Genomic DNA, 27,828 nt, shown 5'->3' with positions numbered 1-27,828 from the left:
GGAGTTGGGATTGGATTCAGGGTATTTCAGTCCCATGCTGGTATTTTGGGAGTTAGCTGAGGCCCTAAGCTTTGGGAAGGCCCAAACTGGGCTTCCGGAAGGCAAGAAGGGTGGGGCGTCTGCCTTTAGGGCCTGGTTGCAAGTCGCCGTTAGGGCAGCGGTGGTCCAAAGGGCCCCTCGAGGGTCCCTAGGGAGTGAACAGACAAGCCAGTCACCCACTGGTCTGCACGCCGAGAGCCCCCCCTCCCCCGCAACAACACACCCAGTCCACTTCACGAGCCGCTGGAGGGTCGGGCCGCCTCTTCCTACAGCCTCAGTCTTCAGGCCCCGGCCACACCCTGCCCTGCGGGTCCGCAGACCCCCGTCCGGCTGCCCCCAACCCCAGGTCTGCTAAGCCTCCCCAGACCCCGACCTCCCCCCAAAGCACCGCCAGCATCCAGCGCTGCCTGGGCCCCGCGCCCCCAGCCCCGGGACCACACCGCCGCAGAGTCCGCCCTCCCCTCCCCTCCCCTCCCCTCCCCCTGCCAGAGCGCCTTCGCCTCCGCTTTGCGCCCCCCTAGATTTGCGCCACTGTGCTCCCCCAGGCACATTCAGCCCGCGCCCCTCTCGGCTTCCCGGCCCCGCGCCCCACCTGCCCGCGCCCCACCTGCCCGCGCCCCTCCCCGGAGTCCCGCGGGAGGCACGGCTCGGCGACGACTGGGCGTTCATCGCGCCCGCGCGCCCCTGCAGCCCCCGGGCGAGGGGCTCCCCGAAGCCATCTCCTCTCTGACCTCAAGCCACTCACCGCGCGGCGGAGGCTTCCTGTCGCGACCGGCGGCGGCGGCGGCGGGGACGCAGCTCGCGGGTGGGAGCCCGTTAGCCGCAGCGCGGGGCGGGCCGAGCACAGCCGCGGCGCCGGGCCCGACACGTGGCGCGCCGAGGCCAATCGGGCTCGCCCCGCCTTGCCTCCTCCCCCGCAGCCCGCAAGTTCATTCGCTCCGGGAATCTGAGAATGTCACCAGCCGGAGGGGCCCCGCAGGAGAGCCCGCGTCGGGGCTCAGACCTAGAGAAGGTGGGGGGCTTCGGCCAAGGTCGTCGGCGCTCAGGGCCGGACGTCAGGGCTTCCCTCATCCGCACGTTTCCCCCCAAATCCCTACCACTCGCCAAAGCTTCGTTGAGAAACAACATTGAGGCTTGACAGAATTGAGGCCAAGCCCTGTATCTGGTTGATCAGATCACATTCCTCAATAGCCCCATCAGGCTGGTGACATTACTTACCCACTTTCTGGAGCAGGAGAGCCCAGACACGTCCAGTTATTTGACCAACGTGGCACAGCTAGTAACTTGTAGAGCTGGGACTTGAACCTGGGCCTAGTGGCTCCAGAGGGATGCTCATTTGAGCTCGGCTCTGCGGAGTGTGTGGTTAAGAGAAAAGGCAAAGAGACCAGCAGTTAAAATCCAGAGCGGTGTGGAAAACGCCTAGAACACAGGACACCATAAACTATTTGGGAATCCAAAGGAAACAGAATGATTGTCCCCCCAGATATTTGTAAAGACTTCCTGGAGGAGGTGATCCTGCAGTAGAGAGGTCAGTAGTATCTCCCAACCCCTACACCTCCTTAGAAGTTCTGCTTTGGTGAAAAGATAGACTGATGGCAACCCTGGGCTGCTATTCACCTGCTGAGTTTGCATGGACAGAACTTTGATTTTCAATTTGCTCATCCAAAAGATAATGATGAGGCTTTTGCGGAGGGTTGTCCTCAATCTGTCACTAGGTCAGAATCCTCTAAACCTCCCACAAGAAGACCTGGCTGGAAAGTATATTCTTTCATCTATTTGTAGGGGCCAAGGGCAGGCTGCTCCAAGATGAACCACTTTGGCATGAAGATTATTTTGAGTTAAAAGCAATCTGTACCAACAGATTCAGGAAAAGCTCTTTATTTCCCCCGCAACTGCCTAAATTTACATTGGAAAGAGGCTGTACCAAGAAGAGACTTTTTTTTTTTAAGGATTTATTTATTTATTAAAGAGAGAGAAAGCGAGAGCTTGCATGAGTAGGGGGAGGAGCAGAGGAGAGGGAAAAAAATCCTCAAGCAGACTCCCCACTGAGCATGGAGACTGACTCAGGGCAGATCCCAGGACTATCAAGATCATGATCTCAACTGACTGAGACCCAGGCACCCAAGAAGAGAACTTTTTTTTTTTATTATAGTCACACAGAGAGGCAGAGACACAGGCAGAGGGAGAAGCAGGCTCCGGGAGCCCGACGTGGGATTCGATCCTGGGTCTCCAGGATCGCGCCCTGGGCCAAAGGCAGGCGCCAAACCGCTGCGCCACCCAGGGATCCCAGAACTTTTTTTTTTTTAAAGATTGTATCTATTTATTCATGAGACACACACACAGAGAGAGAGAGGCAGAGACGCAGGCAGAGGGAGAAGCAGTCTCCATGCAGGGAGCCCTATGTGGGACTCGATTCCGGGTCTCCAGGATCAGGCCCTGGACTGAAGGCGGCACTAAACCGCTAAGTCACCTGGGCTGCCCAAGAAGAGAACTTTTAACAGGACATTCCAATTTATCTAAGAAACCTATCTTCATAACAAGGCAAACTTTTTTCTCCAGCCATCTCTTACCTTCCTGCTAATGGTCTTTCTCAGACCCCTACTCCACTCCTTAGCTCATATAAGTGTCACGTTGCCACAGTGTCCTTGGAATTTCCATGTCTGTGTGGATTCCCCTTAGTATGAAAGTAAATTAGATTTTCTCCTGTTAAAAAAAAAAAAAAAAAAAAGATTTTCTCCTGTTGATCTGCCTCTTGTTAATTTGAGTCTTCATCCAGCTAGAAGGATCTTGAAAGGCCAGGGAATTTTTTCCTTCCCAACGTATTCATTCCCCCAACAAAATTTATGGAGTACCTGCTGCATGCCAGATGCTGAACTGGGAGACTGAAGTGAGCATATAGGAAGTGGGGCCCTGACCTGTCCACAGGGAGCATTCACTCTTACAGAAGACAGAAGCTTAGGTCATTGTTAAAATAAAGTTTGGGCAGTTGTGATCGATAAAGTGCAACACTGGCCTACAGCAGCCCAACCTAGGCATCCAAATGAGAGTGATGTTAATTTGTGACCAGAAAGATGAATGGAGGGATTCCTGGGTGGCGCAGCGGTTTGGCGCCTGCCTTTGGCCCAGGGCGAGATCCTGAAGACCCGGGATCGAGTCCCACATTGGGCTCCCGGTGCATGGAGCCTGCTTCTCCCTCTGCCTGTGTCTCTGCCTCTCTCTCTCTCTCTCTCTCTCTCTCTCTCTCTGTGTGACTATCATAAATAAATAAAAATTTTTTAAAAATTAAAAAAAAGATGAATGGAATCTCATAGGAGACCAAGGAGAAATTAACATAATTACCTTATGATGACATCTGTTAAAAATAAAACCATCTGCCCAAAATAGTGTCATTGAGACTGAATTCACAAACTGGGTCTTGGGAATTAATACTTAATCTGTTTCAACCTCCCCCAGAAAGGTAATATTAACCAGTCAGGAATTTCTAAATCAGTGCCAATGAATCTACCACTGAGGCCCCCCCAAAGAAAGTTAAGATAATCTTCAGGATAAGATCCTGTAGGTAAGGAAGGTAGCCAAGCTGGAGGAAGAGCATCTCAGTCAGAGGAAACAGTTGGAGCAAATGTTTGAAGGCAGGCATAGGCCTGGGATGTTCCAGAAACGGCAAGGAGGCCAGTGTGGCTGCAGTGGAGTGAGAAGGAGGGAGAAAACCAGGAGAACAGACATAAGGAGGGACCCAATCAAATGGGGATGAGGGAGGGGGCTTGTGGGCCATTGGAAGGACTTAATCTTTCATGCTGAGGCATTTGGGGAGCTGGTGCAGAGTGTTGAGTAGAGGAGGACGTGACATTTGTTTTCTTCTTTCTTTGGGGGCAAAATTCACATAACATAAAATTAGCCCTTTTAAAGTGAACAATTTAGTGACTTTTAATACATGTACATTTTTATCTAACCACTACTTCTGTATAGTTCCAAACCATAGTTCCATATCCCCTTAAAAGAAAATTCGAACTCATGAAGCAACTACACTCCATTCTCCCCGCCTCCAGCCCCCTGGAAACCACTGATTTGCTTTCTGCCTCTATGGATTTGCCTATTCTGAATGTATCATATAAATGGAATGGTACTATGTGGGGCCTTTCCTCTCTGGTTCCTTTCACTTAGCATAATCATATTAGGGTTCTCCAGAGGAATAGAACCAATAGGGTAGACAGAAATAGATATATATAAGAGGAGATTTATAATAGGAATGGCCCAGGAAGTTATAGAGGCTGAGAAGTCCCATAATCTGCTGTCTGCAAATTGGAGAATGAGGAAAGCCAGTGGTGTGATTCAGTTAGAATCTGTAGGCCTTGGGATGCCTGGGTGGCTTACTGGTTGAATGTCTGCCTTTGGCTCAGGTCATGATCCCAGGGTCCTAGGATCGAGTCCCATATCAGGCTTCCCACAAGGAGCCTGCTTCTCCCTCTGCCTATGTCTCTGCCTTTCTCTGGGTGTCTCTCATGAATAAATAAATAAAATCTTAAAAAAAATTTTTTGCATGCCTGAGAATAGGGATGGGAAGGGGTGGTCTGAGGGCAGGAAAAGATAGACATCCCAGCTCAAGAAGAGAGAAAGCTGAATTTGCCCTTTCTTTGCCATTTGTTTCGTTTGGCCCTTGATGGATTGCATGATGCCCAACCACACTGGTGAGGGCAGTTCCTTAATGTACTGCACCAAATGCTAATCTCTCAGTGAATCAAATGCTCACCATCACAGACACACCCAGAAGTGATGTTCTATTAGCTCTTTGGGCATCCCTTAGCCCAGTCAAGTTGACATGTAAAATTAACCATGGTGACAATGGTTTTGAATTCCTCTGTGCTGCCTCACGTGTCCATACTTTATTCTTTTTATGGCTGAATAATATTTTATTGTACGTATATATCACCTTTTGCTTATCCATTCATCAGCTGATGGACATTTAGGTTGTTTCCTCTTTCTGGCCATCATGAACAGTGCTGCTATAAACATTTGTGTACAAATACTGGTGTGAGTACTTCTTTTCAGTTCTCTTACATATTTACTAAGGGTAGAATTGCTAGTTCATGTGGTAATTCTATATTTAATCGTTTGAGGAACTGCTGATCTGTTCCTACAGCAGCTGCACCATTTAATATTCCCACCAGCAATGCACAGGCTTCTCCATGTGCTTGGCAATACTTGCCATTTTCTGTTTTGTGTGTGTGTGTGTGTGTTTAAAAAGATTTTATTTATTTATTCATGAGAGACACAGAGAGAGAGGCAGAGACATAGGCAGAGGGAGAAGCAGGCTCCCTGTGGGAAGCGTGCTGTGGGACTCAATCCCAGGACCCTGGGATCACGACCTGAGCCAAAGGCAGACACTCAACCACTGAGCCATCCAGGTGCACCGTACTTTTTGTTTTTAATGCCATTCTAGTCAGTGTGAAATGTATTATGTGGTTTTGTGTTCTATTTTTATAATTGAAGTATAGCTGAATTTTTTCTTTTCTCTTTTTGGTAGATACCAATCTCATGATTTTGATTTGCATTCCTCTAATGACTAGTGATGTTAAATATCTTTCCATGGGTTTATTGGCCATTTGTACATACATCCTCATTGAAGAAATGTCTATTTAAGTCCTTCACCCAATTTAGTCTTTTTTCCTTTTCCCATCTTTAAATTGGGTTGTCCTTTTGTTGTTGAGTTGTCAGAGCTCTTTATATATTCTGGAAATGATATATTTCTGTGTCAAGAATACTGAATACTAGTGGGGAGCAAGAGTAGAAGCTGGAGCTCTGTTAGGAGGCTTTTGTAGTAATCTGGATGAGAGATGCTGGTAGCTTAGCCAGAGTGGCATAAATGGAGTCAGTGAGAAGTGGTTAAAGGCTGGATATACTTCAAGGTAAAATTAACACGATTTCCATAAAGGATTGGTTATAAGGTGAGAGAAAAAGAGAGGAGTCAAGAATGATTTCAAGGATCTTGGTCTGAGCTCCTGGAGAATGGAGTTACTATGAACGGTGATGAACAAAATTTCAGAAGGAGAAATTTGAGGAGTGAAAGTGGGAAAAAGATTGACTTCCATTTTCAACCAGTTTGTTTAAGATTTCTATTAGATATCCAAGAGGAGATGTCAAAGAGGCAGCTGTATACAGAAATCTGGCATTCAAGAAAGAGGTCAGGGCTGGGGATGCATATTTGAAAGTCACATGCATATAACTACTATTCAAGGCCACAGAAAGTGATGAGTTCATCAAAAGAAAAGAGAACTATGGGTCACTCTTATATTAAGAGTCAGAAAGGAGGCACCTGGGTGGCTCAGTTGGTTAGGCATCTGACTCTTGGTCTCAGTTCAGTTCTTGATCTCAGGGTCTTGATCTCAGAGTCATGAGTTCAAGTTTCACAATGGGCTCTGCACTGTGCAAGGATCCTAATTAAAAAAAAAAAAGATTCAGAAAGAAAAGGGGTGCCCAGCTAACTCAGTTGGAAGAGCAACTCTTGATCTTGGGGTCATGAATTCAAGCTCCATGTTGGGTGTAGAGATTACTTAAATTAAAAACTTAAAAAAAGAAAAAAGAATCAGAAAGAGGAGAAGAACCCAGCAAAGGTGACTGGGAAAGAACTTGCAGTGATGTGCAAGGAAACCCAAGAGTGTGGTGTTTTGGAAACCAAGTGGAAAAAAGTGTTTGAATGAGGAGAGAGTGGTCAGCTCTTTGCTGCCCTTAGGTCCAGTAGGACAAGTCCCAAGAATCTATCGTTGTATTTAGCGATATGAAGATCCACATATCCTGTGAAGAGCTGACTCAGTGAAGTATTGAGAGCAATGACCTTATAGGAACAGGCTTAGGGGAACAAGTGTCAACTACTTATTTCAGGAGTTTTGCTGTAAAAGCAAGTAAAGAAAATGGGTCATTCCTGGTTGGGGGTGTGGGGATCAAGAGGAGGGTTTTGGTTTGTTTATTGATTTAAGATTGGTGACATCAGGAGTGCCTGGGTGGGTGGCTCAGTGGTTGAGCATCTGCCTTTGGTTCAGGTCGTGATCCTGGGGTCCTGGGATTGGGTCCTGCATCGGGCTCCCTGCAGGGAGCCTGCTTCTCCCTCTGCTTGTGTTTCTGTTTCTCTCTCTGTATCTCTCATGAAAAAATAAAATCTAAAAAAAAAAAAAAAAAAAAAAAAAGATTGGTGACATCACAGCATATTTGTGAGCTGGTGGGATTGATCAGATAAAGAAATGGAGAGAGATGGGAGCGATATTTGGGGAGAGAATGGGATCTAGTGTATAAGTGTAGGGGCTGTTCGTATCCTTAATTTGCAGTAAAGATGACTGAAGTTCAGAGAAAATATGGTGTTTGCCCAAAGTCAGCCCAGATTGGAAGCCTGGCCCCCTTGACTGCTGGGCCCGGGGCCTCATTCTCTGAGCTGCAGAAAAAAGGTTAATAGATTGTTCATTTTCTTTGACTGAACATCTCATTTCTGAGAATCAGTCCTAAGAAAATAATTTGAAATACAGACAGAGCTTTTGAGGTCCCACACCTTACTTTTAGCCACAGAAAGGAAACAACATAAACATCCAGGGGCTGTGGAGTAGCAAGTAAGTATATGTCACACCACCTCACTGGCTGGTGGACACAAAGCCTGGAAGGAGGCAAATATGGGACGGAAACCTACTAAGATGACTTCATCTTTTTGGTGCTGTTCCAAGCCCCTTCCTACATAGAGTGGCCCTTCCAAAGTGTATGTAAGAGAGACAATGTGATGTGGAGATGTGGGCAGAACAATGGACTGGGATTCCAGACTCTCTCCCCTCCTTGTCTCTCTAATTTCAGAGGAGAAAGGTTCAAGATCTGGGGGCTGGGCTCTGGAGAAGCTGGGAGTGGTCAGATACTGCCACCTGCTGGCCGATGCCAGTTCTGCCGGCCTCCATCAGGATGGTGCGCCCTGTGTGCTGTCCCAGAGGGGGGTCTCACTTTAAGTGCACTCAAGGAAGGAGCCCTGGGGTAATGTTCATAGGACCTCCAGGAAGACCCTCTTCCTCCACAAGAAAGGCCTGTCTCAGTGCCTGGTATTCCTTTGAAAGACTTGGGGGCTGCTCCTCTCTGTGGGAAAGAGAGTTTCTAACCACTTGACATGAAGCGGATTATTTTCAGCCATAGAGTCTCAGTGATGTGAGGATGCTTCGTTTTGGGGCAGGCAGGTCACTTGGAAGGTGGAGAAATGGAGAAATAGCATACAAACAAAAATTGGCTTAAAAAAAATCACAGAACCGCTTTTCTAATGACTTTTGTTGTTTCTCTTGTTGTAAAAATATTGGGTGTTCATTACAGATAATCAAAAGATGAGGGCACCTGGGTGGCTCAGTCGGTTAAGTATCTGCCTTTGGTTCAGGTCATGATTTCAGGGTCCTGGGATCAAGCCCCGCATCGGGCTCCCTCTCTTCATTCATGCTCTCTCTCTATGTCTCTCTCAAGTAAACAAAAATTTAAATATATACATATACATATATATAATCAAAAGATGAAAATAATTTAAAGCCATAATCCTACAATCTAAAGGTAGCCTACGCCTGCCTTTGGCCCAGGGCGCGATCCTGGAGACCCGGGATCGAATCCCACATCGGGCTCCCGGTGCATGGAGCCTGCTTCTCCCTCTGCCTCTCTCTCTCTCTCTCTCTGTGACTATCATAAATAAATTTAAAAAATTAAAAAAAAATAAAGGTAGCCTACATCAACACTGTGATTAACATCATTTTTTAAATTATATAACAACAACAGCAATGATTATAACAGCAACACTGATGGAGAGCACTTATGTGCCACACACGTATACTTTTATTTACAAAAACCTGGAACTTACTGTAAATATTGTTCTATCCTTGATACACCTTAATTTGTTGTAAACACTATTTTATGTGATTAGATACTCTGAAACACTGAGAATAACTATGCCAAATTCTATTATATGGTAATGTAATTTATTTATCTAATCACCTTGGACATTTAAGTTGATTCTGAATTTTTCAGCATGGCTTTGAGATTGTTTCCTAAAATTTGAATTCCAGATGAAAGAGTAGTGAATATTTTTAGAGGCTCCTTATATTTCCAAATTGCTCCCCCTCCCCTCCATTGAGAGAGCAATCCACACTCTCCTGCACAAGGTAGAAGAGAAACCACTGAACCTTAGAATGCTTACATAGATTTCATAAATCACAAAGCATGTTTGCACGCATCATGTCTCCACAACTGAGGTGGACACAGCAGGCACTATAATCGCACCCAAAAGATCTGACCTGGAAGCCAGGGAAGCCCCATTGCTAAAGCCAGCATAACATAGCTATTTAGTGCCTACCCTAAGATGGGAACTGTTTCCTGATGCCATGCTGTTTCTTGGATCCCGTTAACAGACTCACTTCTTTTAGGTTTAACAGTACTTTTAGGTCTTCAGAAGGCTCCTTTGACGTGAGAGTGTACTATAGACCTTCCGGGCAGCTCATCACCCCACAGCAAAGTCGGGCCAAGGGATTACCTTGACCCCTTGCAGGAAATCTTGGGTCACTGTGAAAAGGGCCTGAAAGCAGCTGTAATTAGAAAAAGCTGCATAGCACTATGCTTTAGAGCACAGTCTTTAAATTAAAAAGCAAATGAGCAAAGAAAGCCCTAGCAAAGAACCAGGGTTCCGGTTCCACCACATGCTAGCTGGGTCATTAACCATTTTTATTCCCCCTGAGATTCTGTTTTCTTAGTTATAATACACAAGTTTTATAGAATACCTACCACACGAGTTTGATGTTGCAATTCACTGAGGTAATGATATAAATCACTTAGCAATTAGCATCTAGTATTGAGACAATAAATATAAGCATTGTTGCTATTATTTTTATTATTTATTAAATGGATAGGGTCCTAATTTATTAATAATAAGAGGTGAGAGTTCTGGTTGGGTTCTACAATCATGCACTTTTGTTTTGTTCTGTTACTATCTGTACAAATAGTAGAGAGAAGGGGATGGGAATAAACTACCTCCTAAGATTCCCTTTGTTCTTACATGTTGAAGACTCTAGTCTCTAACATTCAAGTCTAAGGTTCCATTTACTGTTGAAAATCTCTAAGTGCTTGTTTCGGGATTTTGTGAGATTAGGATTTTATAACTCTGAGATTTTCTATCTAGGATTCCAAGATCCCATGACTCACTCAAAACTCTTTTTTTTTTTTTTTCAAAACTCTATTGAAACATTCCATTTCCGTGGAATGAAAGCTCTTCTTGTAAGCCTGGGAGAAACTTACTCTTCTTGTGGGTTTCTCCTTAAATAGCACTTCTTCAGAAATTCCTTCCTGATCCTTTCTCCAGTGCTCTTTATACACCCCTCCCCATAGGCTCTCCTAGGATCCTGTTCTTCCCTATCATAACAGTGTCCTCGTTGGTGATTAGATACTTATTTTTGTGATTTTGGCTAATATCTGTCTTCTTCATGTCTCTATTGCTTGGTAAAGTAGATTCTCAGTAAATATTTGATAAATGAAATAAATGAATGAATGAATACAAAGCTTCCCTGAGTATTTATTCCCAAGGTCTACTATTCCAGACACAGCCCACCTCCCACCCCCGGCCCACCTGAAGGCTGACACCCAAGAAGAGAGTGACCTTTCTAATTCCAAGATGTTGTCTGGACTGTCTGTACCCCAGCCCCTCTGCTCCCCACTCCTCTTTATTTGTCTCTTTGGGAGCCTATGGGTTAAAGAGAAGGCTATGTCCGTGTTGTTGAAACCAGGCTCATTTATTCATTCAGCAGATGTTTATCTAATGCCCACAAAGTATTAGGCACTGTGCTAGGGGACTGGGATAAAGGGTGAGCAATATAGGCCTGGCCCCAGCTTTCACAGAGTTCACCCCCTAGAGGGTGGGAGACGGACATTCATGACTCAATCACACAAATTCCTGTGAACAACAAACTGTGGTAAGTGTTGTGGGTCGGAGGGGAACAGGGTGCTCCAGGAGCATGTAATAGCTCACAATCCAGACTCAGGACCTTGGGCTCCATGGACATTCTCCAGGGCCATGGGCTGGGCTGGGCTGCATGGATACTCTCTGTGCAATCTCTCCACTGGGGAACAATCAGAGAGAACATGGATTCAACAAGGTGCCCTCCTTAGCTCCCAGCATCTGCCTTGAGAGCACTACACCATCACCTCTCAGGTCCCTCTGGCTCCTCTCAGTGTCCCACATCCTCCTTAAATAGCTGGGGAATCTGAAGCCCAAAGAGAAGAGGCTGCTCAAGGTCACACAGCAAGTGGCAAGGTGAGGCTCTCCATTCTCTGCTAGTTCCCACCCTCCCACACTACTTCCAAGAATGACCATGGAGTTTGTACCGAGGGAATCCTGTTTCAACCAGAAGCCAGGAGGCTTCCTACCTGCTTACAACCAATAGTTGGAAGGTACACCAAACTCTGCAGAAGAGCAGGTGGCTCACGGCTACAGGCTACGTGGGAGGGACTTGCCTGCTGGTGTTTCCTGAGTCACAAACACACATCCGCTCCTGTGGGTGGCTGTGTGGAGTCCCATTCTTTCATTTAACAAGTGTTAAATCTTCAAGGACATACAGCTAGTTGAGCATTGAAACACTCCTTCTTGCTCTTTGCAGCATTGTTTCCAACAGCAAAAAGGAAACACACTATGTGTCCTTTGGTAGGGGAATAATAAAGCCACAGAATATTATGTAGCACTTTAAAAAGTATAAAGGTAGGTCTCTACAGGGAGCCAGAGAACATTGTTGAGGTTTTTTGTTGTTGTTTTTGTTTTTAAAGCAAGTTTAAGGAAACTATAGGCCCCGTGGGTGGCTCAGTGGTTGAGCATCTGCCTTCGGCTCAGGTCATGATCCCAGAGTCCTGGAATTGAGTCCCCCATCGGGCTCTCTGCATGGAGCCTGCTTCTCCCTCTGCCTGTGTCTCTGCCTCTCTCTCTGTGTCTCTCATGAATGAATAAATAACATCTTAAAAAAAAAAAAGAAAAGAAACTATGCACAGTCTGAAATTATCTACAGAAAAAAAATTCACACCTAGACTTTATTTATTTATTTCTCTATGGATACACACCTAGACTTCTGTAAATGCAGGCAGAGATCTAGAAGAACACATACCCAGGTAGTGACCTCTGAGGAAACGGGGTGGGGGGTGGGGGTGGGGGTGGCAGTCAGGGTGTCAAAGGGAACTTAAGCTTCATCTGTAATTTTTTTTAAAATGAATTTTATTTACATATTCTTTGCTTCAATAAAATTATTTTTTTTAGAAACACCAACCTTTACAGCAAGAGTTGACAAACATTTTCTGCTGAGGACCGGCCGGTAAATATTTCAGGCTCTGTGGGCCGTGAGTCTCTGTGGCAGCCGCTCCATCTGGCAGTTGTAGTGTAAGAGCAGCCCCAGACAGTATGGACTCCCATGAGTGTGGCCTCTTTCCACTGCTTTATTTATGGACACTGAAATTGGAATTTTATATCATTTTCCTGTGTCACCAAATATAGGTTTTTAAGCATTTAAAAATGGTAAGTGCTCCCTTAGGCAGCACATCCACTAAAATTGGAAGCATACAGAGAACACTAGTGTGGCACAAGGATGACACAGAAATTTATAAAGGTTCCAGATATATATTTTTTTTAATGTTAAGCCATTCTTTTTTTTTTTTTTCTTTTTTTTAGCCATTCTTATCTGAGGGCTCTCCAGAAGTGGGTGGCTGCCTGCAGATTTGCACAACCCCACCTGTGGTAACGCCCCCCATTTAAGTCCTGTTCGAGCCCCATCCCTCCCAGACCACATTCACCTGCTCTGTCCTCAAACAGTCCTGTCCTTCAGGCCCCCTCATAACCCTCCTGTGACCTTCAGTGACCCCTCCAGCTGTGTCCCAGCTGGGGGGACACTCCTCTCCTGGCTGCAGGACTGTTTTTTCCTGAGCAGCAGAGCTCTGAACAGCTCTATTCACCTTGGCTGGGTGGGGAGAGTGCTGTGAGGGCACGTCAGGGACCCAGAGAAAGGAATTTGTTTGGAGTCCTAGACTCAGGACTTGGATTTGACTTTGAAGTCAGGCCCTCCTCTCCCTTTCTCAGGAGTCCCTGCCACTTCCCTGCTCACACTCCTCAGCCCTTAATCTCTTCCTGGGAGCCCCTGCTGCCACATCTTCTGAGCTGCAAGGCCCCTGCAATGGACCCCCAGGCCCTGTGCTGGCTGTCCTGTTTCCTGCTCATCTGTGTCATTTCAGGTATGGACATCTATCTCAAATCTTTTTATTCTCCCCGGGTGCCCGGAGACCCCTCCTTTCTGCCTTTCCCAGGAATACCCTGACAGCATGGTGGGGGGTGAGCACTCAAACCCCTAAGATCTGCTCTTCCATGGATTGTCTGTGCTGCCTTGGCAGGATCCCCTCTGTGAGCTCAGCTTCCTCATCTGCACAATGATAAGGTTGGACTGCACGATCATCCAAACCCTTTCCAGATCCCTTTGTGAGAGCACCACATAACATAAAGCACAGAAAGCACTTAGTGCAGAGCCTGGGTGCCCACTGGTTTTTATTTATGATCATTATCCTCATCCTCACATCTTGAGATCAGACTTGACAGCTTCCCTAAATTTTCCCAGGTGGTTTGTTGGCTTGGCAAACCCAGAGGTTCCAAAGCTGGGGACATCTTGATGGCTCCCAGAGAGCCACTTCCTCCCCTCCTCAGCCCAGTGTCTGTTCAGGAAGATGTGTTTGCAGCGTGCTCCCCCCCAAGCGGAGGTCCTGGTGGGCCCTGTCAGAATTGGGCAGCCCCAGCTCTTGGGACCAGGCCAGCCCAGCTCTTGGTTGGATTTCAACTCCAGATCAAATAGAATTTCAGACCCAGGACCCAGAGATACCTCCAGCCAGCTGCTGTAACAACAGCTTCTCAGTCAGGCACACAAAGAACCAGCAAGTACCACGAGCCCTCTCTTATCCTGCCCTGTGATTGGCTTGCTTCTGCTTCATGGAAGGCCTCTATTTATGGAAGCTTGGCTGTTAAATCATAGCTTTATATTTGCATTTGAAAAAAAAATTATTTGTGATAGGTAGACTATCAGCCTTCCAAAGATATCTATATCCTAATCCCCAGAACCTTCCATGGCAAAGACACATTAAGGCTGGAGATGGAATCAAATTTGCTAGTTAATTGACCTTAATGTAGGGAAGTGGTCTCAATTGTTCATTCATTCAGTTGGGCCCAATGTCATCACAAGGGACCTTGAAAGCTGAAGAGGGACTCGGATGGCAGAACAAGGGAGGTGGTGGCACGAGGAAGCTTCCATCCAACAGTGCTGGCTTTGAAGAGAGTTAAATGGGGCCATAAGCCAAAGTATCTGGACAGCCTCTAGATGCTGGAAAAGACAAGGAAACAGATTTTCTGAGAGCCTCCAGAAGGACTGCCAATCCCCGACGCCTTGGTTTTTAGCACAATGAGACCCAATTTAGACTTCTGACTTCAGAACTATAAGATAATAAATTCATGTTGTTTTAAGCCACCACGTCTGTGGTAACCTGTTACAGTGACAATTGGAAATGAATACATTGTTCTTGATGAAAATTTATTGAGCTTTTGTTGTAAGCTAGGCACTGCACTCAGTGCTTCCCGTATATTATCTCATTTAATAGACACAACAACAGTCCTGCGGGGCAGGTGTTTTTGTTTCCATTTTCTAAATGAATAAAATGGGCCTCAGAGAAATTAAATGAATTGGTCAAAGTCACACAGCTAGCTTTTAGTGGAGCAAAGATTCAAAGTCTAGCACCCCTGGTTCTAAAGTCCATATTCCATCAGTGCATCTAGGCTCCCACCCCTTCTCTGGAGTGGCCTAGATAATTCCTCAGAGAATCGTTGTTTTTAGGTGCTAGACTGCAGTGTTCTAGGTCACCTCATTAATATGCTGAGCCCAGCTGACCTCCCTGATGCTTAGTTTCTCAACCTGTAAAAGGGGGATAATAATGCTTGCTGGGTGCTCATTTCCGGGCCATGGCAAGGATTAAACCAGAGTGTGAGTTGAAGAATTCTCTTTCCATGGAACTAAGTGCTCTCCCCATGTAAGAACTTCAGAATAAACCTGCCCCCAAACTACCAAACCTTCCTTAAGCTATTGCCGTACCCTATCCCTCCAAGGCCAGGTGAGGCCCCCATTATAGAAGTTCCCACTACGGAGACCTTAACTTTGTTGTGAATTAATTGTTTTATTGCCCATTGGAACCTGGATGTGTTGGTGATGGTGGTTTGGGACATAAAAAGACAGTTGCTAAACTCCATTGGGATCTTTTCTGTTGCTGTTGCCCAAACACCATACCCGCCCCTTGCCCTTACCTCCCAACCTGCTACCCATGATGGATGGGGATGGCCCAAGACTTTTGTAACTGGTCTTAACAGGATGGTTTAAGAAGAGGTTTGTGATGTGTGTTAGATTGGAAATAAGACCAGTTGGGAGTTACAGCAGTAGACAAGGTATGATCTGACCAGGGTTCGGACTGAGGAGTTGTAGCAGTGGGGATGAAGAGAGAAGGATGTATCTGGGAACTACCAGAGCAGAAAAGAAAGAGCCTCAGAACTTGGTAGAAATTGCACAACCTTCTCTGTTTGAAGAGAAAATTGGGGGCTGGGGTGGCAGGCAGGCACACGGAATGGCTCTACGTCCTCTTCCACAGGGAAGAAAAATTGGATCAGTGGTAAAAGCTGAAGATTGAGGGTCAGCATCTTAATGTCTTTCTAGCAGTCAGATCCATTTAGCCTTAAGATACACTACGGTGGAGCTGCCATGGGCTCTGGAGCCAGGCTAACCTAAGTCTGAGTCCCAGGTCTCCTGTTCCTCGGCCTAGTACCTGTGGAAAGTGAGCCTCTGTGAGCCTCAAGTTCCTCATCTGTAAAACAAGAACAATACTTACTTTGCAGTCATTAGGACGATGAAATAAGAAAATGTATAGAAAGGGGCTAGAACAACTCCAGAAACATAGGCACATCAATTGTAGCTACTAGTATCATTAAATACTGAGCTCCCTACTGCTAGACATATCTAAGTGCAGGTTAAGTGACCTCTTTTGGAGCATATTCTAGAAGGTTTTGAAATATTGGTGGCCGCTCGGGGAAGAAAGTGTGTAAGTTCCCTTCCATAGCCCACCAGTACTTCCATTTCTAAGGAACTCATTCTAAGGAAGGAAGCTGTCAAAGGTGCATTGCAGAACTGATTATTTTGGCTAAGAATGTGGAAAAACCCAAATACCCAACAATAAAGAAATAAATCATGATACACACCTACCACGAAATACCATGCAAATGGTTCAGGATGTTTTGGTACATGTGTGTTTACTGATGTGGAATGGTAATCATAACATATTACCGAGTGAAAAAGGCAGATTATTAAAAATATGTGTTCTGTTGCTCCATTTTATTTTTTTAATGTCTTTAAAATATTTGCATTTAAAAGCCGTGGAGAACTATGCTTCAAATAGGCATGGTGGTTATCTCTGGATGGTAAGTTTTGGGGTAAATGTAATCCTTTTTCTTGATTGGTCTGCATTTTATAATTTTTCTCTAAAGAATGAGGGTTCCTTACAGATCTCTGGGGTCTGTCAACCGCTGGGGTGAGGGGAGGACCCAATCTGAGATGAATGGTGAAGGCTCAGGGCCCCACACCCACCCCGTCTCCCTACAGCTGAAGTCCAGAAGCCAGCTCTGGAGAGGTGAAGGCCTCAGGAGCCACAGGCAGGAGGAAACCCAAATCAGACCCGAGCCAGAAGTCCCTGCAGATAGTACTCCCACAGAGGCTCCTGTGCCCCACCCGCCTCCTCCATCCTGACCCAGGTGTTAGGGAGGGGCCACTTCCAGAAGGTGGGGACTCTCTGAGCCTGCAGGGCCGGGGATCCCCTGGAGCTGCGCTGCAGGGGGAAGGTGGTTCGCTGGAAGGTACCTGTATACTTGGAAGAGGTAGGCCAGGGGTGCCTGAGGTACAAGGTAGAGGAACTTCCTATGCATCAGTGGGAGTGGGGCAGCAGTTCACAATCTGACGACAGTTTTGATAGTGATTAAAGTGGTCCAGAACCTACAATGGGCTTCCATTAGGTACAACTACCAGCATCTAAAAGAAACAGGGGGTGGCTGGGTGGCTAGTGGGTTAAGCTCCTGACTGTGGCTCAGGTCATGATCCCGGGGTCTTGGGATGGAACCCTGCATTGGGCTCCCTGCTCAGCGGGAAGTCTGCTTGTCCCTCTCCCTCAGCCCCTCCCCCTGCTCATTCTCTCTCTCTCTCAAATAAATAAATAATTTTTTAAATGTTAAAAAAAAATTAAGATGAGCTCCCAAGACCCATCAGATGCCTAGTGGTTTAACAGAACGGGGGGCACGGCTTCCCGCAAGACTGGAAACCAATTCTGGGGGCAGCAAGTAGTGCCTGTAGGGAGAAGGGTGGCAATGGGAAGGGAAGGAGGCCGACTGTCCCACCTACCCGTGCTTGAATGTCAGGCTGAGACACCCTGATGTCAGGGACGCCAACACAGGGAAGGCAGAAAGAAAGGCAAAGTTGACCCCACCAGCACTGCTCACGCCACTGCAGAAGAAAATTGGGCAAAGGCTGGGGTATAAAACTAGGTTCAGGAGATTTGTCTGCCCTCTCTCAGTTCAGCCTCTTAAAGTGAGATTTGCTGGGACCCCAGCCCCTGCTAGGGAAGGAGCCAAGGAGCAAGCACAAGGGAGCTCGGGGGATGCCATCTGCCATGTGAGGACAGGCTCTGTGAGGAGTAGATGCCAGCGGATGTGCAGGGGGCCCGTGAGAGGCGAGCAGTGGAAACCAGGTGGGGCCGCTCCCAGTCCTCGAGGGGACGAGGTGGGTGGGGGGTGCTGAGCCCTGGGGGGAGCACGGGCCTCGGCTCCACGCTCTCCCTGGGTGCTCCCGGGCTGGCTCAGGGCCCCCATCCCCCGCCCGCCTCGCCCTGGTCCAGCCCCCGACTGTCTTCCAGAATCAAACACGGGGGCAGCCCAGCCGCTGCAGCTGGTGGAGCCCGGGGGCGCGGACACAGGGGACTCGGGCCGCCGGGCGCGGCGCTGCCGGGACTGCGCGTGCGCAGAAGGCGAGGCCGGCCAGGGAAAGGCCTTGGTCCTCTTCACAGGCGCCCTGAAGTCAGGGTCTCCAAAATGCCAGTGGGAATGACGACGCTGGAACTCGCAGGCTGGTCTTCAGCTCTCAGTCTCGGACCCCTCACCAGAGAGGAAAAAGCACTGAAAACCGGGATGGGCAGGGAAAGGGCGATTTTAGGGCCCCATGAGGGGACCTCCTGCTCATGGGTGGTGGTAAAGCATCAGGAAACTAATCTATGCCAAACTCATTCTTCTCTCTCCCTCCTTCCTTCCTAGACCCAGAGGAGCTCTTTGTCCCCACCGAGGATTAGGAGGTGGTACAGTTGCGCAGCCATCAACCAGTCCTACTTCCCTGCCAGGTGACCAACCCCCTGGCCCAGGTGTCGCTGCATCGGGAGATCCCCCCGGAGGAAATTCCAGGGGGTGGGAGAGACATCTCCTTCGATGTGAAGAAGGGCTTCACCATCCACCAGCCCCGAGCTTCCTTGGCTGGCTCCTTCTTCTGCTTGGCCAGCCTGGGCGGCTTGAGACAAATCTCTACCAAGTTCATGCTGATTTACATCAACTGTGCATGGGCCTAGGGCCTGGGTGGGCAGGGAAGGGAGGATATGGGGGAGATGCCTCCTTCAGGGACCTCAGATTCGGGTTCTGTGGATTATGGGACTAAACAATCAACCAGCTTTCAACAACATTCCATGTAGTCAACTATCTTGTCTAGCCAGCCAATCAGCTATTGAGCGACCTTGCATCCATGCAGGCTGTCCATCCACTCACTGTCAATCATGTCACACTATTCCATTCATCTATCTGTCTTCCTTCAAATCAACTATTCCAGTCACCCATCCTCCATCAGATCACCTGTTCCATCAACTACTCATCCTCTATCAGTTCGACCACCCCAACCATTCATCCTCTGCGAACTTAACCAATCCACCCGTTCATTTCATTTAATCGCTCTAACAATCAGTCAACACGTTTGTCACCATTTCTCTCCCATCATTTCCATGGTAGACCCGTCTTCCTCCCCCAAACCCACCATCCAAGCTTCAGCAACATCAGTTCAACTTGGAGAGAACTTCAGCGTGACCTGTATGGCTCTGGGTGAGCCGGAGATTGCTGTGGACTTTATCTGGGAATATCCAGGGCAGAAGGTAAGCAGAGGGGAAGAAGAGGTGTGTATGTGTGTCTGTGGTGATGGTGTGTTGGGCAGGAGCATGGGAGTGAGGAATTAGGATGAGGATCGTGGCAGAGCAGAACCACTGCTAGACCAGTACTCTGAGTGACCTTGGGCAAATCACCTCCCTTTCTCTGGGCCTCAGTTTCCTTGTTTAGATTACTGTATAAAATATATAATTTGCTCCTTTGTTAATTAATCCAACAGTAATTACTGAGCACCCACCACATGCCAGACACTGTACTTAGTGCAAAGACCACAATGATGAGGCAAAAAGAGCTATGGCTTCTGCTGTCTGCAGCTTACCATCTAAATAGGGAGGAAGGAGTGGGAAATGAATGTGATCATGGAGAGAATATGAAGTGCTACATCGAGAATACAATAGGGCAATGTGACAGGGTCTTCTTGAGATAGAGTGGTCAGGGAGTGTTCTCTGAGGTGACATTCAAGTTGAGACTGGATGGGCCCAAATCTCATGAATACAGGGCTGGGCAAGTGCTCAGGCCCCATGGCTGGTGTGTGTAGTAAGAGATGGACAAAATCCATTAGCAACTGTCTCCTGGGTACCTGCTGGAGGTCAGACGTTCCTAAGGTGTTGTTCAACAGATGGTTGTGATGTTCCTTCCTCTCAAAGAACTTACCCCCAGAGCCCTCAGACATCTGGAAAGCAGCTGGGTCAAACGGTAGATCCACCAGCACTGACAACTTCAAAAATTCTTCACAGGGCTTCCTGAAAGAGCTAGAATTTGACATGACCCTGGAGGGGGGGGCTAGACCAACAAAAATATGGTGAAGGTGAGCTCCCCAGAGGCCACAAGAGGGAAAGAGTGGGGGAACATTCTCCCACTTGCCCAAAACGAAAACCAAGACCCAGCAAGGGGAAAAGACCACACAGATGGTTGGGAGACATGGCTTCACTGTGCTGGCCTTTCCCCAGCGTGTTCCTTGGAATGGTAGGGCACCGAAAAATTCAGCCTCAAACCCCTAAAAAAGTGTTTTTAGGAAAACATTGCCTCCTATAACCACCACCTGCCTTGGAGATTCAAAACTCACATGCACATGCGACAGACACAGTGGTCTGAGTCTCAATTTAATTTTGCTTAACTCAGTGTTTCCCAAACAATTTAATAGAACCCCACCTCCCCTCCACACCCCGCTTTGGGGAGGTAGCACCCATTAACAATCACACAAAACCAGAGTGCCACACTGGGGCGGGAGGGGGGGGTGCTCCCAGCCAAGGTACTTCCTGTATCTCCTTGGGTAGGGGAGGAGACCCCAGCTTCTCCCCAGGGACCTGAGAAGCTCACATTTGCCACAAAGAACCTGCCCTTTCAGGTGCTCTGATATGCATGTACGACCTTGGGCGAGTCACTGTCCCTTTGTCCTTTTCCTGAAGGAATACACAGTGCCTCTTACTCGCCTGCTGGTGCCTGAGTCAGAGGTGACACCTGGGGTAGCTGATGGACAATTATTTTTTTGTCCTTTCAGTTGGGCCGACCCCCCTATGTCAGCAAGTGGGCCAGTGTTGTTCACCAAGAGGGCCAGGTACAACAGGTGGCAGGGAGCACCCTGTACGTGGAAGAGGCTCAGGTTGGGGACTCTGGCATCTACACCTGCCAGGCCACCAACCTCCAGGGCATGGGGACTGCCACCACCCATGTCCTTGTGAACACAGGAAGCCGTCACATCTCCCCTGCCCCTTCCTAGCGCCCTCCCTGACTGCTGGCATCTTAGTGGAGCCAAGGGCAGACATGGGGGTAGGTTACTATGTGACCCTTGGTGCTTTTGATGCCCAGGAGTTGTCACTCGCACAAGGACTACAAAAGGAACCTTCACATCACCCCTTATACCCTGCTGTCCATCACTGCTTCCACCAACCTCACAGCTTCCCTCCAAGCCCTGACCTGTTCTGATGGCCAGTCTTCACTCCAACATCAGGCCCCATTCCAAGGCTGGGCAAAGCTAGGGCCATTGGGGTACCAATACCCCAAGAGGGAGCCTAGAGCCTCTAGGCAAGTCACTCAGGCCCAGGACATTTTCCTCAATGATCCCTGCCACCAGCAGGGGTCCTCAGTGAGGGGCCACCTCCTCCCTCACCCGGGGAAAACACAGGGGCCAGATAAACTTGTCTGCTGGGGTGAGGGCGTGACCACAGCTTAGCTCCTGGCACCCACCACATGCTATATGAGGGAGAAACCTCACTCCCCGCTTGCCCCTTCTGCAGACCAGCCCCTCTCAATTAAAATGATGCTTTCTAAAGTGCATACTGCAGCCTGAAGTGCTTAGGTTGGGGTAGAAAGTTGGTCAAAGGAGTTTAGAAAATGCTGGACACACTGGAAATTGCAGTGCACATTAGCACATTAAAGGTTCTGAGAAGTCCTGCAGGTCTGTTTAACTTGATTGAACCTAGAGTTTCTCAAACTGCTTGGCTACCAATTCTTTTCTTGGTCATGCCTATTAATGTGCAATGAACTAGTGCATCGCAGACAAACTTTGGGAAACATTGCATGAAGAAGTACGTGTATACTTGACTCCAGAGCTGTTTCCAAGACTCCGAGATGGATAACTTGTTTGCCTGTGGCCGGAGAAACAGCTCAGCACTCCCCTAGCCCTACTAGGGGAGAAATGGAGAAACAGATTTGCATCTGAACTCCTAGAACAAGAAATGGCTGAAGACCAGATCCAAGGGAATGAAGAAGGCAGTCTGGGATGATAGAGCCAACCTCAGTTCTCCTGGACTGACTTTTCTTACTTGCTGGTCTGGGGCCTGGGGCTGGAGCTGGGGAATCTCACTGGCTCCTGTGATCTCAGTTTGCTCTGAAGAGAGATAAGAATGGGGCTTCAAGGATCTTAGATGGCTGAGGGGAGGGAGGTGTATGTGAGAGCATTGAATTAAAATGCTCTGCGCAAGGGAGGGTTTATTTTATCATTATCATGTCCAGCTGACCCGAAGCTTCCTGAGAAGAATATAAAATCCATAGACGGTCTGGGCTGGACAGGCCTGCTGAGGTTAGTCTGGCCACCCCTCTGCACTGATGGGGAAGCTCAGGGCCAGGTTCTGGGGTCCTGGTGCCTGGCATCAGGGGTGGCAGAACGAGTAAAGGTAAGGAGCAGGAGTATGAGAGATTGGAAGTGGGTGGGGGCAGGTAGAGGAAGGAGGACAAAGACCAAGTCACACTTCTGATCTTTCCAGAGCCTGGAAAGAAAAACAAGCACAACAAGCTAAGGGCTGGATGACAGATGAGTTCCTGTCCTGGCTTTGTGGGTCCCACTCCCCACCTTGGTTTCCTAGTCTGTACAGGGATGAGGTTCCAACACTGGCAGCTAAGTGTACCCAGACCCACTAGGTGGCCCTGCATCCAGGTGACACGGAGACTAAGAGATCCAGAGGGCTGAGGAGTGAGCCTTGCTTGCCTGCGCAGGGGGGAGGAGCACTGGCTCAACTCCTGGGCTGGCTGGACTCTGGGACTGGGAGCAATGGCATGCCCCATGTCATACCCAGCCCATGCCTTGGCTGGGCTAGGCCCTGGCACCCCAGTCCCAAGAGCTTCCAGTGACCCCCTTTCCAGCTGCTCACCTTTCCCTGTTGATTCCCAGGGTCTGGCCCACTTCCTCCCCTGCCCCCCAGCCCCTAGTCTGACCTTCAAACTATCCTAGAATGGTACACCGTAGTGACTCAAGGGTCATTCGTGCAGTTCCCCTGGCTGTTTTAGAGGAGAAGTAAACTGAGGCTAAGGGAGGGCCTGAGCAGAGGCAGGAACATCTGGGGGAAGCTGACAAGTCAGGACCAGGGGGTTGTCTCTTTGTCAGATGGCCGCAGCAGCCATGGCTGCCCCTGGGAGAAGCTCAGGACTTCCCTGAGTGGAACAGAGAGAACAGGGAGGGACAGAAGGACTCCTCTTGCTTGTTCCCTGGGCCAACTCAAGGGAAGGCACACCTGGGGCCCCAAAGCCCCAAGGGTGATCCTGCATGGCCCGAGCCCCCAGGGTCACTGGGCACACACCGGCTCCCCATCTCACTCCTGCCCTCGGCCCCTCGGGGAGAAAGAAGGCCTCTGCTGTCTTCTCTGGTGAGTCCTCAAGAGGGAGCTGCCACCACAGGCGTCGTGGCGGGCCCAGGCCGGGGCCCTAGCTGGCCAGGAAGGAGACCTCGGTGGGGGTGACGGAGGCCAAGGGGAAGGCAGCGGATGCGTCGGCCCCCAGGACCCGGTACAGCAGCTCCTCCTTCTCTTGCTGGAGCTGTCGCCGCAGCTGGGACTCCTTCTCCAGGGCCTCGCGGGCGAGAAGCACGTCCTCGGAGAGCTGCCTGTGGATGCAGACGGGGGGCCGCGGGGAGAGCCTGTCAGCGGCTGCACACACCAGCCCCTTCCTCTAGGAGGCCTTCCTCAGGTGGGCCGCCCTCCTGGGCTCCTGGGCCCTCTTGTTTGCAGGAGGCCACTTGATCCGTTGCCAGAGGAACGTGGCCCTCAGGGGCCACAGCTCCGGGTTCAGCTGTACCCCACCACTTAGCTATGCAACCTGGAACGAGTTATTTAGTCTTGCCAAATTTCAGTTTCCTCATTTTGTAAAATGGGAGGGACAATAGGAGGAGGACCAGCTCTTAGAGTAATGAGGATCAGGTGAGATAATATGTAAAGAATTCAATGAATTATGTCTGACACACGATACTGGCCCTCATTTACTAAGCCTTCAGAATAGGTTCATTCATTCATGTGCATTCATTCGTTCATTAGGCCATCCCAGCTAGAAATTTCCTGTGTCCTCTTCCTGTATTGGGCTTTGCCATGGAGCCTGCTTAGCCAGGATGGGGACAGATACCAATCCGGGCACAGAGACTTAGGTTTCTGGGTAGAGCTGGTCCATTGGGATTCCTGACTCCCAAGGAAAGAGGGGCCACATTCCCCAGAAAGGCTTGCCCTTCACCCCTGCCCTCCCCCCGCCCCATGTCAATCCATTCCCTAGGTTCTCTGAGACCTTCCCAACTGGAGATTTTGACCAAATGGTGGTGATGGGAGGAAAGGAGGCAGGGCAACAGCTACCTTGACATAATCATCTGGTTGCGGCCCCGGACATGGAGGTCCTCGTTCTCCTGCTGCAAGGTGGTGATTTTTTCCTCTAACATCAGATTTTTCTCTTTCTGTAACAAATCAGAAGGAGCTCAGAGAAGCCACCAAACTCACATGGCACAATGTGTGCCATCACCTACCTCTTATCTGTGGTCACTGAAAACCCTGACTCATTCTGGACTAGATGTTACATTTCGTGAAGCAGGAAGATTACTTAAGAAAAAAAGTGTAACTAAGGAGTGAACAAGGGGCTGCCAATTTTTAATTCTGCTACACGAGACATAGGAAAAGAATACAGCCACTCCCATCTAACATCTCCATCAGTTCATAAGAGAAAGGATATTTTTGGTTCTCTAAAGTCAGAAGGATATAATCTATATAAATAAAATTCCATGTGTCTGCTATGCTCTTCCACAAGAACGGCTGAACAAAATTCACAGGAACATCTGAGATGGTCTGATTAGAATATGGGTCGTGTGGCACACACAGCAGGGAGATTTCTTCTGGAGTAACATAATCTCTGTTTGGATTCAACCCTAGGTTCCCAAGGCCTCCCTTCTCGCGGAAACAAAGCCAGCTGTGTGCTCAATGCCCACCACTCTCCAGGCCTGCCCTTGCTGACTCTGGCTGCCTTTCTATCTGATTTTTCAGCCTTGTTTTCTTCCCTGGTCCCTCCTGATGAGCCAGGGTACCTGCCCTGCTGTCACCCAAGTTATAGCAACAGGAATAGCCAAGAAAAGCACAGGGTCTGGATGAGAAGGGGCCACTGCTTGATCCAGATCAGCCACAGGCCAGCCTCAGCTGTCTCAAGGGTCAGCATGGGTCAAAGCCAGGGCAGGTCAAAGCCAGTGCAGACCAGGCTGGAGCCTCCTCAAAGTCCCTTCCCTCCACGCACTTTACAGAGGAAATGCCCAGAAAGCAGAAGCCTGAGAACACATTCCCCCCACCCCCATCAGCTGCTTCCAAGCACAGACCACTGTTTCCATGAGGATCAGCCGCTTGTCCAGCTCGTGAATACGCTCGTTCTTCATCTCGATAACAAAGTGTAAGCTTTCCAGCTCCTGCTCCCAGAACTGGCTGGGGCTCCCATAATCCTAGACAGGGACACAGAGTGATCTCATTAGACCAGCAGGCAGGGAGAGGGGATGCAGGGAGTACCTGTCTCTCTCCCACTCTGCTTGCAAATCACTGTTTGCCTCTCACCAGTCACCTCCCTCCCTTGGCTCATGGTAAGTGCTTAATACACTTGACCTCATTCTAGCCTAACACTAGCCTCTGAGGCAAGTCCCACTACCACCACAGATGAGGAACTGTCATTCGGATAGGTGATGATGCTTGTGCTAAGTGGTAGGTTAGCTCTTTGCATGTAGTTCCTTTCGAATCCAGAGCCCAAGCACTTCCTATTTTCCCTATGCTTCTCTCTCATCCTTCCTTTCCCCTTCAATGACACAGGGACCCTGTTTCTTCCAGGCCCTTGTGAAAGTAAGAGTGTCAAGTCTGGGCCCTTGAAGAGGGCCTGGCCTTTCCTGTTGCCCAGACCCTGACTTCCCTGGAGATCTGAGAAGGGAAATCCCTCCCTGCCACCTACCTGGATGTGCTTCTTATAGTCTCGGCTCAGAATGGACTCTTCTACCCTCTTCATCTTGGCCTGGAAGACCTCCAGCTGTGACGACAGTTCATCAATGGTCTCCTGGAGAAGGGAGTGGGAGGGAGATGGTCAAAGTCTGGTTCATAAAGGCTGTGGTGGACATCTGCATATCCCAGCGAGGGGGCAGTTTTGGGTTTTTCCATCTATCTTCACTCTGCCCTCCCCAATAATGCAGGTTTGATTTGCTGCAACTACTGCTTGAAACACACCTGCCCCGTCTCTCGTCATAGAGCCTTCAAGGACTCCCTCTGCCCTCAGGGACGATGTCCCAGTGTTCAAGGCTGGTGGTGCTAACTTGGCATTCAAAGCTCACCTGAACAGGGCTCTGCACTTTCCCAGTCTTCCCTCTCACTGCTTCTGTGGCCAGGCACCTGCCAGTCCTCCCGCTGCCAGGGACATCCCTGCCTCCTACTTTCTCGCACCCAAACCAAACCTGGTCCATGACCTTCAGGATAGAGCAGGCCTTTCATATGGCTCACGGGCCCCAGCACTTGGCCCTCACCTCCTCCCCAACCTTACTTCCCTCCCACTCATACTCTTCATCTTAGACTTCTTTCAGTTCCACGGGCAATCCAGATTTTCCTTTTTTCTCCATGTCTTTAAGCACACTGTTTTTTTTCTGCCTAGGGCACTCTTTTTACCCCTCTTCATCTGAAGAATTCCAACCTACCCTTCAGGTTCCAGCTAAGATTTCATCTTTCTGGGGAGTCCCTGACCTGATAAACTGGCTCAGAGGCCTTCCTTCGTGCTCCACATGCCTGCCTGTATCCACCTGGCAGCCCAGTCACAATGTGGTACCCCAAGATCCTCCAACAACAGTCCTCAGAGAAATAGGCCAATCCTAATCTCAGACCAAGTCCTCCTGAGCTAATAGCCCCATCACCACATCAAGGGGCTGGATACACAGAAGACACTCACTTATGCCCCTCACATCTAAGTAGAGGCCATGCTACTTTCCCTCAGGGCCTCCCCTCCCCCACAGAGTCAGCCATGGCCTACCCTCTCACCTGCAAGGTCGCCTTGGCCTCCTCAAAGGACTGGGTAAGGGCTTCCTTCTCCTGCTCATGTGAGGCCCGGAGGACTGCAGGGAAAGGAGACCTCTGTGAGCTCAGACACCCAGGCCCTTTACCCGAAAGCCTTCTGGGAGGTGCCATGAGGGCCGGAGAACCTGGGTGATCAGCTGGGGCCCACAGGGGCCAGGGGTCTGGGGATGGTCTTATTCATACTTCCTTTCCTGGGCTTGCAGCTGTGCCAGAAGCATAGTAGATATTAATTAAAAGCTTGTGGAAATGGAAACAAGTTGTATCTTGAGAGGAACTGTGAACCCTACCAGAGTATGGGAGCCACCCACACCTCACTTTGGCTAAGACCCTGCAGTAAGCTTGTCCATCTTGTTCACCATGCCCTCATATGCAGAGGGTCAATGTTTTGTAAGCTGGGTTACCCAAACTTTGAAACAATTAAATCGTTACTTATCGAACCTTAGCATAAAACTGCAGTAAGTACACTTGATTTGCCACCCAGAAATCTATGTCGTCCTGGTTCTGCTTCTTCACAACTGAGGAACCTTGAGAGGATCACTTCAAATATTGAAAAGTTCTATTGCCTCAACTGTGAAATGAGTTGTTCTAAGGGATGACTCAAGGATGACATGAGAAAACAACATACATGGGCTTTCCAGACTGGGCAGTGCTGGGCAGATTTGCTATCATTCTCCCAAATCAATATAGTTACATATCTTGTGTTTGTCTCTTAAGATTTTATTTATTTATTCATAAGAGACACAGAGAGAGAGG

General features: G+C 48.7%; 2 protein-coding genes, 1 long non-coding RNA gene and 1 other non-coding gene across 8 annotated transcripts in view; 2 read left to right on the top strand and 2 right to left on the bottom strand.

The window, feature by feature from the left end:
* The window catches only part of ANXA6 (annexin A6), a 48,592-nt gene extending 47,688 nt beyond the window's left edge, over positions 1 to 904 (bottom strand). For 2 of the 3 annotated variants that reach the window (XM_077895833.1, XM_077895835.1), the window contains exon 1: positions 785 to 904. The gene's annotated coding sequence lies outside the window, so the exon portion shown is untranslated. Of the gene's footprint in view, positions 1 to 770 lie in introns of all 3 variants that reach the window. The other variant, XM_077895834.1, reaches the window with a different exon arrangement.
* LOC144312792 (uncharacterized) lies at positions 884 to 27,707 on the top strand. 3 transcript variants are annotated; one of them, XR_013378399.1, is made up of 5 exons: positions 884 to 1,567; positions 13,133 to 13,284; positions 18,422 to 18,504; positions 19,157 to 19,296; positions 25,855 to 27,707. It is a non-coding gene; the product is annotated as an uncharacterized LOC144312792 (long non-coding RNA). The 3 variants fall into 3 exon arrangements; XR_013378400.1 differs by lacking the exon at positions 25,855 to 27,707 and adding an exon at positions 24,925 to 25,484; XR_013378401.1 differs by lacking the exon at positions 884 to 1,567 and adding an exon at positions 12,733 to 12,793.
* LOC144313180 (U6 spliceosomal RNA) lies at positions 12,579 to 12,680 on the top strand. The gene has a single exon (XR_013378905.1). It is a non-coding gene; the product is annotated as a U6 spliceosomal RNA (small nuclear RNA).
* CCDC69 (coiled-coil domain containing 69) overlaps positions 20,389 to 27,828 on the bottom strand; it is a 36,968-nt gene continuing 29,528 nt past the window's right edge. The window contains exons 5-9 of the mRNA XM_077895836.1: positions 27,040 to 27,113; positions 25,973 to 26,074; positions 25,359 to 25,478; positions 24,358 to 24,455; positions 20,389 to 23,624 (exon numbers count right to left, since the gene is read on the bottom strand). Coding sequence (XP_077751962.1) covers positions 23,447 to 23,624; positions 24,358 to 24,455; positions 25,359 to 25,478; positions 25,973 to 26,074; positions 27,040 to 27,113 — 572 coding nt within the window. The 3' untranslated portion in view covers positions 20,389 to 23,446. The remainder of the gene's footprint in view (positions 23,625 to 24,357; positions 24,456 to 25,358; positions 25,479 to 25,972; positions 26,075 to 27,039; positions 27,114 to 27,828) is intronic.

The sequence above is a fragment of the Canis aureus genome, chromosome 4 (assembly GCF_053574225.1).
Source record: "Canis aureus isolate CA01 chromosome 4, VMU_Caureus_v.1.0, whole genome shotgun sequence".
NCBI lineage: Eukaryota > Metazoa > Chordata > Mammalia > Carnivora > Canidae > Canis > Canis aureus.
Note: the sequence above shows the minus strand (reverse complement) of the source record. Positions and strands in the feature narration are given on the sequence as shown.